The following is a 16,956-nucleotide window of genomic DNA, read 5'->3' as shown; positions in this document are numbered from 1 at the left end:
TCAGTCCTTAGTACTAATTTCTGAGCCACCAGATCTCCCAAACCTAGATATTCTTGGAGCATCATGAAAAAAAAATAAAGGCTTGTGCTTATGGTTTACATCATTATGGAAATCTTTTACAACTATAGAGCAATTTAAGTATAGAGTGGAATGAAATGGCATTACATGGTTGAATTGTTAGTTCACAGATATGAGGGAAACAACAAGGAATAGATTCTGGATGAAAAATGGCTCCTGATATTCAAGATGGGTTTCAGCTGACATTAAATAGTTACAACAGAAGAGGAGGAGAAGGGTGGGGGAGAAGAAGAAGAAACAGCAACTAGTAGTTCAATTGTCCTTTAAATTTCAAATGCTGTTCGACTACGTGCCTACTAGGAAGCACATCAAACTAAGGTCTTTTGCTTCTTAGCTTTGGTTTCTTAGATATAGTAGATTCTGTATTTTGAAGTCCAGCTTGATTGGCCGTGCTTCATTATTACTGTAGATAAAAATCAAGTTTATTTGCACTGAATCACATTTGTGGAATTATGTCCCTTGTTGGGCTCAGCCAACTTCATTCAGGTGCATCTGCTAAAATAATTGGCAGAAGTATGTCATCACCTCATTAAGAATGGTTATCTTTTTTCTTTCCTTGGGATCATTTCAACACAGTGACACCCTGCTCTGCCCCCAGAATCACATAGCATCTAGGCACTGGGAGGATTAAGCAGTTATCAGACACATGCCATCTCATCTCAAAATTTGCCAAGATGTCCTTTCCAATTTGCTGCTCATGAATGAATGTGCATTTTTATTCAGCCAACCATGTTCCAGTGCTGCACAATTAAAATGTCCATGAACAAAAGGAGAACAGCAGCATGCCAAAGGGTTGATTCTCCTGAAACCTTTCTGCCTGATATAGTTCTCTCAACTTTTAAGGAGGCTTTTATTCTGCTGTTACGGGCAAGACCCAGACATGCAGGAATCCCTGGTGAAAGTTTTTGATGCAATAATTGGGAGGGGGGGAGAGAAATCCCATATTTGATCTTCAGTTCGTTAACATCTAAATTATATAAACTAGGAACTGTAGGGTTTTGTAGGAACTCTGTTCTGGGAATGGTCCAGTAACCGGGAGCCAATATCTAACATTTAATTCTTTCAGAAGAATTTGAACGTTAATGTGTCTCTTTTTTCCCTAGACTGGACCATCTAGGCCAGAATTGGACAGTGGACATCTTTCTTATTTATCTGACTTTATACTTGAAGGTATTACCCTTCTTCTGCTGTTTGGACCCAATAGTTTAAATGCCAAGGTATCAGAATTTGGGCATTCCATTGGTTGATTGCTGTGGGATAGAACCATCCCTCATACAAACTGCATGGATACTGACTGAGAGTCAGGACAGACTTGGTTTCTTTTCTCCAAACTCTGCTTGTGCCCCTCACTCCAACTGATCCCCTCACATATGCCTTACCCTGTAATAATCAGTGCTGTAGACGTCTCTGGACATTCCAAAGTCTCCAATCTTCACCAGTAGATTAACTCCAACCAAGCAGTTCCTCGTGGCCAGGTCTCTGTGTACAAAGTGCTGGGAGGCCAGATAGACCATTCCCGAGGCGATCTGGCTCGCAATGTGCAGCATTTGAGAAAGTCCCATTTCCCCTTTGACTTGCCGAGGCTGCCCATCCACGAGGATCATTGCATCTGGCCCATGTGCCCTGGAGAAGAGAAGACAGGGTCAAGCCCAACCAAGCAAATTACAGGACAACAGACACCATTTTTTATTTTATTTTATTTCTTAAAATAAATATATCTGTTTGTATTTTTCTTAAAATAAATGTATATCCTTTTATTTTATTTCTCTTAAAATGCATATCTTTTTTTATTTTATTTATTGTAAAATAAATTGATCTTAAAGGGTTTTTCCCCTTTTATAAAATACAAATAGAAATAAAGACAATGGGAAAATGGGAAAGGAATAGAGTAATAAAGTGAGGGAAGGGAGAAAAAGAAATAAAAAAAAGAACCCAAAACCAGAGACTTGCGACTTTTTGGGTGCAATAAGATACATAATAAAGTTATAATAATGCCCCTCTTTATGGTTTGCCAATTGCACAGTGGCAGATAGGACAGCACTCCAGAGGGTTAACTTCATTGCCCAGAAGATCATTGGTTGCCCTCTCCCCTCTTTGGAAGAGCTGTATAGCTCCTGCTGTCTTAAGAAAGTTCAAAACATTCTCAAAGATCCGTCTCATCCTGGGCACCCCCTTTTTTTTAACTATTACCACCTGGCAGATGGTACAGAATAATAAAAACAAGGACAAATAGGCTGAAAAACAGCTTCTATTCCAGGGCTGTAGCTCTGTTGAATTCTACTGTATAGTGCAGTGTTGGTGCGGTATCAGGGTTTTCAATTCAATGTGTGGAGTGTGAAGGATGTGTGTTTTGTTTATTTTCATGGTCATGATGTGCACTGAAGATGGTGTCTGATTTCGCTGTACAAGATGCAATGACAATAAAGTAAACGAATTAAACTAACTAACTAATAATATCAACTTTTTAGTTATGGTAAATAATTGACATGTGAGCCACCCAGAATCTTTTGCTGAAATGGGTGGCTATAGAAATAGTAATAGCACTGTCAATAGCACTTAAACTTATATACCACTTCACAGGGCTTTATAGTGCTCTCTAAGTGGTTTACAAAGACAGCCTATTGCCCCCAATTATCTGGGTCCTCGTTTTACCCACCTCAGAAGAATGGGAAGCTGAGTCAACCTTGAACCTGGTGAGAGTTGAACTGCCAAACTTCTGGCAGCCAGCAGTCAGCAGAAGTAGCCTGCAGTACTGACTCTAACCACTGCACCACCATGGCTCAAATAATAAAAATACTGATAAACGAAAAATAAATAAATACTAGTCATTTCTATAACAATAACCCACTTAATTGTCAAAACCCAAAGTCAATGTTTCAGTTTTGTCTCTTTCATGCAGAAAGTCCAGAAATGGTTTCTAAATCACCACAAAACCATTTACATTCTTGTCCCTAATTCACTCAGTCAGCTTTGCCATCTCTGTCAGATCCATCATCTTTTCAAACTATTCCTCCATTGTGGGAACATCATTTCTTTTTACAGCAGATGTGTTCAAGTTTGTTGGAAGCATCCAGTATGTGCCCTAATAAGATGTATCACCGTCTTCTCTTGGTAAAGACAGCTGAGGCTGCTTGTATTCCAAAAAAAAAAAATTAGTTAAAATTCAATCTGGCCAGCAATAGCCCAGAGAGCTTGTTTGTTTTTCTTTTTAATTGTGAATTTTCTGTTCGTGAGGCTTCAAAGCAATCTCTCCCAATCTTCAGTAGAGAATTACTGGCAGCCTCTCTTAGTAGCCTTTGTCAATACAGGTGAGACATCTCTGGCCTCGGGGCTGCCAATCTGTAGCCTTGTGATGTGTCAAGATCAAAAATCTTACATCTAAAAGTGACTTGTTTGGGAACCGTGTGTGTGTGTGTGTGTGTGTGTGTGTGTGTGTGTGTGTGTGTGAGAGAGAGAGAGAGAGAGAGAGAGAGAGAGAGGAGGGGAGGGGGGAGAAGAAGAAGGATATACAAACAGTGTCTCAAATGCCTCTTGAGAAATATCAGCTAATATTTAATTGGGGTCCAATCCGAATCTGGCAATGTTGTCTCATATTTTAAGCAAACACGGTACTTGGGAAAAACATGCATGCAGTATAAATGCAAAGGTCTCTCAGGGAAAAAAAGATAACTTAAAAAAAAAACCTGAGAAATAACGCATGAATTCTAAACTAAGATGATTTGCAAGATCAGGTAGGAAGAGTGGGCATATCTCCCAATGTCTGAGAATGATGGATAGCCTGATTGATGAAAATAAAGTCACAGCTTTATTTTAAATAAAGTCACAGCGAGTTTGTCTTGGTTGTCAAAATTGTGTTAAGAAACCGATTCAATTCACAACTGTATTGGTGAATACTGTCCTATTTTCATTATCCTTTCAAAATGCAGGCAGGTGTCACCAAAAGGCCTTATAATGGCATCAAGGCTATGAGCTAATTGCATGTTGAGGCCATTTGTTCCTCGTGAATTGGACCTGAACACATGAAGGAGGTCTTCCTATCCAGCCCTGGAATTACACCTTTGTCATTTGATCAATTACTCAGCTTATCATCCATAGCAGCATTCAACCAGCCAGAAATAGTGCCCCAGAGATCATTAATATGTGGTATAAGAACAGTGTGGCTGTGATTTTCTGCTAGCATGCAGGAATGTCTCTTTTGTGGCTCATTTCCTTTTTCTTTAAAACAGCTGCTGGCATTTTTACCTTTGTCAACAGCAGCAGCAGCAGCCTAGCCAACAAAAATTGAAAATTTCAATCTTCTAGGTTCTTTCTCTTTGGAGACCTAAGCTTCCTTCTGGCTTGCATAGAGTCTTGATTTTCAACCTTCCCGGGGTTGATGAGATACAATATGAATGATATATGATTAGGTTTGTGTGCCACTGAATACATCTAAGGTTCCCAACAGCTAACAATAATAAAATCATACCATAGTAATAAATTAAAATGCCAAAAGGTAAAAACAGAAGGGAGCAACAGTGAAAAAGCGAACAGAAACACATTTGGGGGATATCCTCTTAGCTTCCATTTCTCCTCTGGAAGAATTTTATGTTAGGCAACTTCTGGAAGGCAATCACAGAAATGGGTAGTCTATCTTCCGGGGGGGTAAGAATCAAAGGGAGGAAAATATTGGATTTCTAGTGAAAATGTTGTACTTTTACATAGCTCCTCCTTAAAACAGATACAATCCCATGTCTTGCAGAGGGCATAAATTAAAAATGATGCCACCTGAGACATTGGTTGTCTTCATAATTCAAAGATACGTTCTGAAAGTCACGGGAAAGACTCACTCTTGAAAGAAAACAAAGAATAATCATATGAGTGAGAGGTTTTTTTCCCCAGTTTATGTATTGCAGTTGACACTTTTCTATTAGAAAACTTAACATTTCCTTTTCTTACTGGGTTTTCAGTTTTATTTGAAAGAGATTTTTACACTTCTGTCTTTTCCTAGCCAGGACTCAGATGCTTTCTTTAGTCCCAAAGGTGCTTTTTCCAAAAGGCAACTGGACTATCTTGAGATTTCTTTTTTCTTTGAAAGCTTTATCCAAGAAGCTTCTTCAGTTCTAATTGACTGCTGGGGAATCAATTCTCAGCAATCATTCCCCATCAGTTAGTAAGAACAGAAGAAGCTCCTTGGATGAGAAGTGAAATGTTTTCAAAGAAAAAAAAGGTGATTGATAGCCTCCATAGACATCTCTATCGCTAAAGAATGTAGATGGCTTTTCAAAAAGGCAGCTCTGGAGGCTTGCCTGCTAAGCAAGACAGTGGCAGGAGTCACATTTAACATCATGCTTGTTTGGTTTAGTTGTAAACCAATATTTATGGCTTAACATGGCCACTGAGGCTTATTCAGCAAACCATGGTTACACAACTTCTCATTTAATATGAAATGAAGGTATGGAAGTGAAAGAGCTGCATGGTGGCTTAATGGTGAAGATGCTTGCCTCCCACTTGGAAGGTTGGGAGTTCAATCCTAGGTAGCTGAAGATGTTTCTCTCCTGGGGTGCAAAGAAAAAAATATCTGCTGTGAACTCCATGCAGGCATCAGGAAGGGCATCTGGCCAGTAAATGCTCAGCTCCATCCAGTTGCCCCATCTCTACCCCAAATTAAGAGATTACAAGGTCATAAAAAGGGAGTTGGTATGTTAAATGATCTGTCTAGTCTATATCCATTTCCTTCAATGAATCATTCACTTGATTCATTGAAAGAAACAAAAATAGACTAGAAATAGACTAGAGAGGATGATCAATCCTTACCTGTGCCTGAATGTTTGCAAAATAGCATAGAGAAAGCACTATCCTTCATATTTCCTAGAAACTAACCATTTACCCAGAATCTTATGGGAACACTGAAAAACCATTTATTTGAACAAGCTTTTTACGACAGTGCTTAGGCTAGATGGATGATGCTACTTTGGCTCTTTTAAGATGTAACTACCTTATCAAATGGATAATCCACCCCACACTGTGCTATAAATGCACTAAAGAGTCATCAATATTTTTGCCGGGAAAGAAAACCCAGTTAGCCTCCCCTTCAGACAAAATAGTGAATATTGATGTCCCAAGCTGGGATTTCATATATAATGGTGGAAGGGATTGGAGGGGCTTTAAACATTTGCCCCCATTGTGATCTCACTCAGTGTCTTTTTCAATTCTCACATGAAGTGGGGAAGAAATCCTGCTCCTGGAACAAATGGCCTGGCTGAACTTGCTTGCATGGGGGAATATGTCAATATTCCTTTGTTAAATCTACTGGAACAAAGCTGTTGGCTTTTTGCTAGTTTGTCAGATTGACTTGGAAAATGCATTTAATCTCTCCGAGTTGCCCACATTTAGACAACAGGACTATAGGGGAAATGGAAACAGAAAAGATACATCAAGAGTGACAACTCTCTTCCAGTCATCCTGCAAGAGTAGTCTGCAGTTTTCAGATTTTGCAGAGTTCCTCTATTCCTTTGAAGAGGGCAAGGCTGTGTCTTTGGAAGCATCCCTATATTTCTTGTCCTCTGGATGCCAGCTAAAATAAATGAAATCTAGAGGAGAGAAGTTTGCTTCCCCCTCACTCCACTCCAGTCATGTGTCAGCTTTGACAACAGAATAATTGCCTTGGCAAAACCACAAACCTAGAAGTGGAGCTGCTATCTAAATTATTGACACAATTACTTTACAATCCTGTTTAACCAACGTAGCAGGAGAAGAAACAGATGTGCATGTATCGCAAAAGTCCAATTATCTAAATACTAGGAAATAACAAATAATCATTACTGGAAAAAATGAGAGTACCGTTGCATGAATTCTGGAACATTAACCCTTAATTTCAACATTATGGAAGAACAGCCTCTCTGTCCATTTTTTGTGTTCGGCTATTGACTGTTCCATGTTGATGAAAAATTCAAGAAGGAACAAAATGCTAGTATGATAGAGTGGCTAGAATTATTATTATTATTATTATTATTATTATTATTATTATTATTATTATTATTATTATTATTAATAATTTATTATTTATTATTATACACAAAAATGACAGTATACACAGCAAACGAGATAACTATGCTGGGTTTCATATCACAAATCACTAGTCGAACACTTCCCAAGTGTTTAGGACTGCGTGATGTATCGGTGGATTATGCGAGCAGATCCCAGTAAGTAAGTAAGTATTATTATTATTTTTATTTTAGAATTGGAAAAGGAAAATTGTCAAGTCCTGTAGCAGCTGGATCTTCTTGGCAAATTAATTGCCAACTAAGGCCAGAGTATAAGAAAGTATCAAGCCAGTGCATGCTAAAATCCTTATGCAGATCCATATATCTCCAGGAGGCAGGAGGATAAAGCTAGAAGGAAAGATCATTGCTAGTACTGAGAATCTCATATTTAGTGAAGAGCTGCCATAAATTGATGCTGCCAAAAATACAGCTAGGATAAATTTCTTGATAGTGTATTATTTGAAGTAGCCCCACCTATCCAGTTTGTCATGATATTTTTTGGCAGTGAAAGCTTTATGAATTTCTTTGTCTGAAAGGCTCCCTGAATGACAGTTGAGCTCTCCATGGTTTTGGTCCTTAGTTTGAACCTTCTGATCTGTTTCCCTGGCTTAAGTTCTAATTTCTAACTAGTCACATACAGCTGCCATTGGCTTAGTGTGACAATACCACAGACTTTCTTCTCATGTCTGTAAAGGTGAAGGACATGACTATTTGTGTTAGGTTAGTCCCATATTTGCCTAATAGCCACAGTACCATGGATGGTTCAAGGAGAAGAAGAGCAGTTTCACTGTGGTTGGATAATGGGAACCAATCAATCAAAATAGACCTGGAAGGGACCTTGGAGGTCTTCTAGTCCAACCTCAAGCAGAAGACCCTATAATATTTGAGACAAGTAGCTGTCCAGTCTTTTCTTAAAAACCTCCAGTGATGGAGCACCCACAACTTCTGAAGGCTTGCTGTTCCACTAGTTAATTGTTCTCACTGTTAAGACGTTTCTCCTTAATTCCAGGTTGCTTCTCTCCTTGATTACTTTCCATCCATTGTTTCTTGTCTTGCTTTCTGGTGCTTTGGAAAATAAGTTGACCCCCTCTTCTTTGTGGCAGCCCCTCAAATAGTGAAATACTGCTATCATGTCACCCCTACTCCTTCTTTTCTTTAGAGTAGTCATATGCAGTTTGATGAAGTCAAGATATCTCCAGTTATGCCCTATCCCTCATATCAATTTCCATTCTTCCCTTTCTACAACTCATTGTATATTTAACCTTTACCTCAGAAACTTATTCAAGTCTCCGTGCTTCATATATTCGAAGACCATGATGAGTGGATCTCCATCACCACAGACACCATAAAATTTCACAATATGGTCATGCTGCAGGTTGGTGAGCAGCTCTGCCTCCCTCTGGAAGTCCTTTCGAGCAGCCAAAGTTGGGTCCTTGAGAGCCTAAAAAGAAAGAAACCAGAAGGATGGATGGATGGTGAAGATGATGAAAGTCATGAAAAATACTTTGCTTACAACTTCTTCTCAACTTATTGTCTATAATTCTCCCTGTATCATTCTAGACAAAGATAGATTTAAAAAAGAATTAGAATTTGTTTACACAATGTGCTACATTAGATTAAAATGTGAGTTCTGAATATTTTTTTAGAGTGAAAGTTACGCAGGGTCAGCCCTATTTAGTACTTGGCATTAGGAAATGCTAAGGACATAAGTTAAAGGTTTTTTTTTGACACCCTCACTCTTCATATAATGGCAAACTACTTCAACATTGCTGCCAAGAAATCTGCATGGATGTGTTCATGAAGTCAGTAGTTGGTGAGTTTGGAGAAGATTCTGTCCAATGAGTCAATACATTGTTGGAACCCAACCAATGTTTTAGCATGGTATATGAAACAAATCATTGTGTATATTTTATTTGCATAGGAAGTTATGTGAACACAAGGATGTTCTTCCCTATTCTGCTTTGCGAAACAGATCTTGTGTCATACAAAGCTAACCGTTGTTCAAATACAGATGAATACTTTGGGATATGGAAAGCTGGCTTCTACTCAGTCACACCATTGGCTGAGATTGACTGGCAGATTCTTCCAACAGATATTCAACGCTATGTGGAAATGTCTAAGATTGAACTTGATATCTTTTCCATTCCATTCAAGATATGGGCTATGTCACTGTGCTAAGTTTCCTCTGATAGTATAAAAGAAATAAGCTGGCAACTTTTGCATGAAAATCTTGTGCCCAATTACAATGGGATTCTGGCTGTCACAGGTGATTCCTTGGCTATTTTATAGTTAGCTAAGGTAAAAGCAACAAAATACCTTGAAATTATAAACCAAACACGAGGCAGTGAATTATACATGATAAAAGATCATTGGATAAAGAATGCATGTGTCTCTAATATGTCACCAGAGCCTTCACTGCTTTGTTTTAGACAAATTGTTCTTCTGTTTTGCTTTGCTAAGTGTCAAGGACAATGATTTCACATCCCAAGTTCTTTATTACTTTAGAAGCATGTTGGGTTGAATTAATATAGACAGCTATTTGCTCAGCAAAGACACCAATGACAGAATACCTTTGAGGAGTTCAATTAAGGAGTCCTAGGAAATTACAGTTCCCAGAGATCCTGAACCCAATATGATATCGGGATATAAAATATCCCAGCATCGAGTTTCTCCTCCACCAGTCCAGATAAGAGATCAAAGAAGCGAGGGAACTTTGCTTAGGAAAATGAGAATTGAAAGATCCCACAGATTTCAACAGTCCTTAGGCTGTTGTGGGCTTTTGTCTTTGAGAAATAATGTAACGTGAATCCATCTTGCACTAAGAATCATTCTAGAATACACAGCCTCTAGGAGGCAAGTCACTTCCATCCCCAACTTTAATCCTTTCCCCCCAAAGAGTTTGCAATCGGGCAGCCAAAACTGCATCATTTTGCTGCTTAAGTTTAGCAGCAAGGGAGAGACCAAAAACGAGATGTAGCATCATGTGCAACATGCCATAAGCAAGATGCAGTTACTCCATCCCTGCCTTAAGCAAGGGAATGTTGCCTTGCCTTTTTTAAGTGGTGCATGATTTCTTCGCATGGGTGACATGCAATTTCCATGACATTTGGGACACATGTATTCTCAGGCAATGTACTCAAGAAATTGTGAGGGAACACAAGATAACGTGATCAGAGAATGATATTTTTCAATTGGATTGATTCTTGTATCTCTCAAGATTGGGATCAGTTTTTTTTTTTCCTTTAAAAAAATCAATAACCTGGAGCAAGTGTTAAGGAGGAACTCTCTAAGATCCATCTTTGAGTCATCTTTTATGATATCAACTAGGAAATCTACTAGGGAAAAACAATGGAATTTCTCTGGTTAGCTTTTTCACATTGATGGGGTTGTTGGTGACTTATGAGCTTGGTTGCTTTCTTGCACATGCTTTATTACCCAACTAGCTAACATCATCAGTGCACTGATGAAATACCTGCAAGAAAACAACCGAGGTGAGACACCACCAACCACCCCACAATTCAACCCTGAGCTACACATATTCTCTTCTATTTTTCATATGTAGAGTAGAATCAGAGTGCTAATGGCATCTTAGACAATATGTCTAATAAAACTAGTGCCTAAGTTAAGGAGAGGTTGAGGAAATATAGGGAGTTCTGGGATTCATGCTTTATAGAAATGCAAATAATGCCAGCAATTATGGAAGAATTTCTCTGGATACCATCTCTTAACTCATCACACTTGAAATTTTCCTTCACTTTTGTTTGTTTGTCTGTTTTGCAACTGGGGGAGAGAAAGAGAGAGGGAGGGAGGGAGGGAGGGAGGGAGGGAGAGAGAGAGAGAGAGCAGTAGAGTAAATAACCTCAAAGGTAATAGCTTCCACTTATTTCTTGCCCAGTATGAATCCCAATCTTATGACCTTAAAGGCAAAGACTCCATATCTCATTATTATGGTTCTTCTGTACTAGTGCATCCTTTTATTTTGAAGAAACTGCCTTTATTCTGAAGATGGATGTGCTCACCATAAAGGTTTTTCGTATGGGTGGGAGGAAACTGTGGATACTTGAAAAAACTGCACTAATAAAAGCAAGGCATTTCACCCTTCATAATTTCCAAAACCTTGTTTCCATTCTTTGTGCTTCATAATAATTTCCTGGGAGAATCAATCTCCCATTTGTATTGAAAGTGGCTTCTCAACCAAATTCTGGTTTGCTATGATTAGGTAATTTTGTCTAGTGCATGTATAGAATTGTTTATGGGGCCTGAATTCTCTGTATTTCCTCATGGGGGCTTTGAACTAAAGATGAAACAATTTGTTCTCAAAATTAGTTATGAATGCTAAAGTCAAAATTGAGACTCCAGGCCTATTTTGTGATCCACAGGCAAGGCTTTTCAGATTTTATCACCCCTACCCAATAAACTGGGAGTAGATAATTATATTTATTTAGCATTTTTATTCTCCATAGAATATGCATAACAGATGTCAGTCATTGAACCAGAATTGGAGCTATTGAATATTAAATCAAAGGCACGTTGTTGTTGTTTTATAACAAAATATCATCTGTACAGTTTAAGAGAGGATGAGGGGCAAAACAAATTGTCCTTGATTTCCTGTATTTCTATGTCTGGCATGCTCTTGTTTAAATATGGAAAATTCACTCAGATGAGTTTTCATCTGCAATTTCAAATGGTATGTTTCCAACTGATTCAAACCTTTTGAATCATCAATGTCACAGATTCAGGGAGCTTAAAAGAATACCTGTTCCCTCACAACTCTTCTGATAAGCTAAAGGAATCCAACAGAGCTCAACACAAATTGGATACCTTCAGATTCCTGTGGCTTGGCTCATGGGCAGGCAATGAGAGGCATGTTTATACCAAGGAATCTATGAGCTCCTTAAAAGCTACCTGCTTGGTTTCCATCTCCTCTTTATTTTTTATTTTAAAAAGTCAGTTTGAGTCCTACAAACAAAAGCACCAGGTTCAAGTTTTGTGGTTGACAAGACTTACTCTGAGTCCCCCATTGACCTTATGGTCAATGGACTGAAGATCACTGCTTAATATCAATGTGTATCTATTTGCTCAGTAATAACAGAATAAGAGTTGGATGGGACCTAGGAGGCCTTCTAATCCAACCCCCTGCTCAAGCAGGAGACCTTATACCATTTCAGACAAATGGTTGTCCAATCTCTTCTTAAAAGCCTCCAGTGATGGAGCACCCACAACTTCTGGAGATAAGTCATTCCACCGATTAATTGTCCTAACTGTCAGGAAATTTCTCCTTAATTCTAGGTTGGTTCTCTCCTTCATTAGTTTCCTTCTATTGCTTCTTGCCCATCTTTCGGATGCTTTGGAGAATAGGTTGACCCCCTCTTCTTTGATATTGGAACACTGCTAATGGCAATTGCCACTGTAGAGAATCCTCTAGGAGTATACCGAAAATGTATTTTGCAGGGAGAAATCTCAGGAATTGGCTTTCCAATAAATGGTTGCTTTGGGATTGTTTCCTGCCCATCAGGGCAACCATTGACATATTGCAACGATTCCAAATGAATTCATTGAAATAGAATTTTTACTTCTTTTTAAAATATGGAAAATGGGGTACTTCCCCCCTATGTAGAATGTAGAATAATACAGTGGAAGGTTTTCTAGCCCCAACAAATGGCTGTCCAGTCCCTTCTTGAAAACCTCCAATGATGAAGCACACACACAACTTTCACAGAGGGAAGTTTTTCTACTGATTAATTGTTCTCACTGTCAGGAAATTTCTCCAAGTTGGGTCTCTCTTTAATGATCTTCCATCCATTGCTTCTGGTCCAAAACCCTCAGATGTTTTGGAGAATAGGTTGACCCATTCTTCTCTGTGACAGCATGTCAAGTACTGGAAGACTGCTATCATGTTACCCCTAGTCTTTTTCTTTGTGATAAAAATCTGTGCTCAAGAAAGCTCATCATGTTTTTTTGCTTCTCCTGGTTTTTGGAAACCCATAAAAGCATATTAATTTCATAAAAAGTAACCAAGGGCACAGATTATAATGCAAGTCTGAGCATTTTCTGTGAGTGGTTTATTGCTGAGTTGAGCTAAAAATGTGGATCATCCACTTTAAATATATCATGTTGGTATCTAGATTGCAATCATTTTGATGTTTTTGTTCTGTAGGATCTATAAACATTTTAAGTATTTAAGGTCATATTCTTCAGGACCTTAGTTAGTGTTGGTTTGACTATCTTTTTTAACTCCATCAAAATATGTTTCCATTGCTTTAAAAGAGGTTCAGTTGCATATTTGTCATAATATAATCTGCCACAGGGATTCATTTTGGGCTGAAAAAACAAAGAAGTAAACCAAGAACTAGTAATAATAACAATAATATTTGATATCAATATTAGGGTGACCAATTAAGAGAAGAAATGGCCTCTTTCATTCATTTTTTTTTTTAAAAACTCTACAGATATTTGCTGGAGGGAGCTTCACAAAGTGTTTTTAAGTTTGAGCTGGAGGATTTTTCCAGTTCAGTCAATTTATTTATAGTTTCTTAAAAATCTTGATCCATTGTGGAGGGATCCAAAAGAAAATTCAGTTACATCTAAGTGTCATCCTTTCCCAAAATTTATCATGCCATGCTAAGAAACTGCTGTTAAAACTTGTTTTTCTTTCTTCCAAAACAGAAAAAAAAACCAAAAACAGATTTCATATCTTACATTTTACCACCATCTCTTCATTTCATTTCAATTTTTTTTCCTTCTATCAGTGAAGAAGCTGACCAAAAATATTTAGATAGATGAATGTATGCTGTAGAGACTGAAAAAACATCTGTCTTCATTCTAGGCTCTTGATTATTTTTAGCTCTCTACTATCTTTCTGATGTTAACATGAAGCCCTGAGAACAACAGAACTCTATTATTTTGCCATCTACTTTATTTTCAAACCACCCAGACAAATAGATATATTTTCTACTACTAGAGTTAGATTAAAACCATTTGCTTTAAGAAAAAAAAGCTTACTCTCAGTCAATCAGAATAGAGTTGGAAGGAATCTTGGAGTCTTCCAGTCCAACCCCCTGCTCAAACAGAAGACTCTATAACATTTCAGATAGATATCTGTCTGGTCTTTTCTTTAAAAAGTGATGAAGCCCCTAGAATTTCAGAAGGCAAGCTGTTCCAGTGGCTAATTGTTCTCACTGTTAGGAAGTTTCTCCTCAATTCCAGGTTGCTTCTCTCCTTGATTAGTTTCCATCCATTGTTTCTTGTCCTGCCTTTGGTAAATAAGTTGACTCCTTCCTCTTTGTGGCAGCTCCTCAAATACTGGAATACTGATATCATGTCACCCCAGTCCTTCTTTTCCCTAGACTAACCAATTCCTGCAACCATTCTTCATGTGATTTTTGCCTCCAGGCTCTTAATCATCTTAGTTGTTCTTCTTTGTTCTTGGGAGGACAAAACCTCCCAAGTCGTTTGTTGAAAATATTTGCTTTGTTTGAAATCATGCTAATGTGGAATTGTTATTCAATTCATTGGCTCTAACTCAACATTGTGATAAGATAGACTTCTCTGCAGGTAGTCCTCGACTTAGCAACAGTTCATTTAGTGACTGTTCAAAGTTATAATGGCACTGAGGAAAAGTGACTTACAATCTCTGACCGTTGTAGCATCCCCATGGCACCTTGTGATCAAAATTCAGATGCTTGACAAGTGGTTCATACTTATGACGATTGTGGTATCCTGGGGTCATGTGATCCCCTTTTGCAATCTTCTGACAAGCAAAGTCAATGGGGAAGCCAGATTCACTTAACAACCATGTTACTAATGTAACAACTGCAGCAATTTACTTAACAACTGTGGCAAGAAGGGTTGTAAAATGGGGCAAAATTCACAACACCCATCTTGGTTAGCAACAGAAATTCTTGGCTCAATTAAAGTTGTAAGTTGAGGACTACCTGTACTTAGCTTGACATGGAGAAAGGCTGAGGTGTGGTCAGGAGATCATTTCATGAACCCTTTGTGGGTGATTTGGCGCAATGTCTGATCTATATTTTCAAATGTTGGACTTCAGAAAGCTACCCAAAGGTTTTTCATCTGATAACCAGCTAACCTGTATTTACTTCTTCCTTCAAGCAGGAACAGTTAGCCAGCATTCATGAGCCCTTTCGTTTTAAGTCAGAGTCATAGTGGTTGGTTTCACACATGTACTAAGCTATAAAGTAGTTTATTTGATTTTGATTTGGTGTGACATCATTGAAGACATGACTGTCATTCACATTTCTGTTGCCATGTAAACTGTTCATATTCATGCCTCTGACATGCAGTGATAAATCAGTAATTATTTGAATGAGGGTTGAAATAAAAGTGTTAACCTTCCATTGGGCTTAAGACCTCAATATTGGTTTAAGAGAGTTTTCTATGCTACCATATCTAATTACTTCATTATATCATGGCCATATCCTCTGCTAAGTTGGAAGACTGTGTTTTTAAAATTCATCCGATTTGCAAAATCAGTGATTACACTGGATCAAGGTATGATGTCCCAGGCTACTATGACTTGTTTGACAACCCATTATTAAATCAAAGCATGGTTTAAGATTGATGTAGGGATGTAGCAATTGTGAGATCCAAAAAGTTCCCAGTGTCTTGGATAATTCATTCTCCCCAATGAATTAAACAAGTTGATTTGGCTGAAGGGCTGGGCTGAACCTTACTGTTTTATTCAATGCCATCAAAACTGATGAGTGATGGATGACATGCAATTAGATTAAACAGAGCTGGGTACCAAAGGCCATTGGGAAACTTCTGTTGACTTTGTTGGCAAAGAAATTGGATAGGTGATTTCTCCCTTTTTATCCCCCCTCCAAGGGAAAGAGTAATTCTCCAACCGCTTATCGAGAGAAGTACTTTTCCCCAGTAGTAACAGTAGCATTACCCCTGAAAAACCCAAGGAACAATTTCCTTTTTATGTTTTCATTTAATGGAATATTTGAAGTTAAGAAGCTACCAAACAAATGAGAAAAATATATATAAAGTGAAATGCAAGATCCAGGTACCCATCAGGTCATTAAGTTGAAGGACACAACATTCCATTCATTTCCCTGAAATCCTCTTGTTTTTGAAAAGCAAATTCCTTTTATCAACTTGAATGAGAATTGCTAGGAATAAATACAGAGTTCCTCGGCCTAGCACCACCAAGTGGTCTACCCTTGTCAGAAAACATTCTGCAGTTTATCTGATGATTATGATGCTGCTAGTTTAACTTCAAAGGTAACCAGAGCAAGAATATAGAAAAGCTGCTGTATTTTTCAGCTAAGTGTAGATGTTTGCCTTCATATTTTACCTTCACAGCTACTAGCATCTTGTCCTTGGTGGGACTGAGGTTGTAGCATTCAGCCAGGAACACCTTCCCAAAAGCACCTTCACCCAGTTCTCTTTTAAGGATGATGTCTCTTCTCTTAATATGCTGGACATCTGAAAAAGGACAAGGGGCAGGAGAGGAGGAAAGCATGAATTAATGTTAACACAAACAACAGTTGGCAGTTTGTTCTTCTTATTCACCCTAGAACAGGTTCCTAGCTTGTCAAATGTGAGTTTATGGAGATTCTCAGTCACCCAGGTAAGGGTTGACCCAAAGTTGCTTCTTCCCAAAGACAACTGGACTTTCTTTTTCCTTGAAGACATTTCACTTCTCATCCAAGAAGCTTCTTCAGTTCAGTTGCCTTTTGAACATTATTGTTGCATTAAAAAAACCATGTATGCACTGAAATCAATGCTATCTATTTCTTCCAGAAACAAATCAGTATTTTTTTGGTGGGGGAGAGGTGGGGTTGCATTTTAGGTCAAAAACATATTCCAAGGACAATGGCAACACAAC

The 16,956-nt window shown here is 38.2% G+C and overlaps 1 protein-coding gene across 3 annotated transcripts in view; it reads right to left on the bottom strand.

Moving 5' to 3' along the window:
- Window positions 1-16,956, bottom strand: part of NTRK3 (neurotrophic receptor tyrosine kinase 3) — a 430,772-nt gene that overhangs the window by 46,305 nt on the left and 367,511 nt on the right. For all 3 annotated transcript variants that reach the window (XM_087972779.1, XM_087972775.1, XM_087972776.1), the window contains 3 exons: window positions 16,423-16,553; window positions 8,369-8,541; window positions 1,458-1,701 (listed from right to left, as the gene is read on the bottom strand). In XM_087972779.1, the coding sequence (XP_087828905.1) occupies window positions 1,458-1,701; window positions 8,369-8,541; window positions 16,423-16,553 (548 nt within the window). The remainder of the gene's footprint in view (window positions 1-1,457; window positions 1,702-8,368; window positions 8,542-16,422; window positions 16,554-16,956) is intronic.

The sequence above is a fragment of the Notechis scutatus genome, chromosome 11, assembly GCF_049901735.1.
Source record: "Notechis scutatus isolate UNSWTSFEM ecotype Mainland chromosome 11, rNotScu1.2, whole genome shotgun sequence".
Lineage (NCBI taxonomy): Eukaryota > Metazoa > Chordata > Lepidosauria > Squamata > Elapidae > Notechis > Notechis scutatus.
The sequence above is the reverse complement of the archived record's forward strand: the minus strand, read 5'-3'. Positions and strand labels throughout refer to the sequence as shown.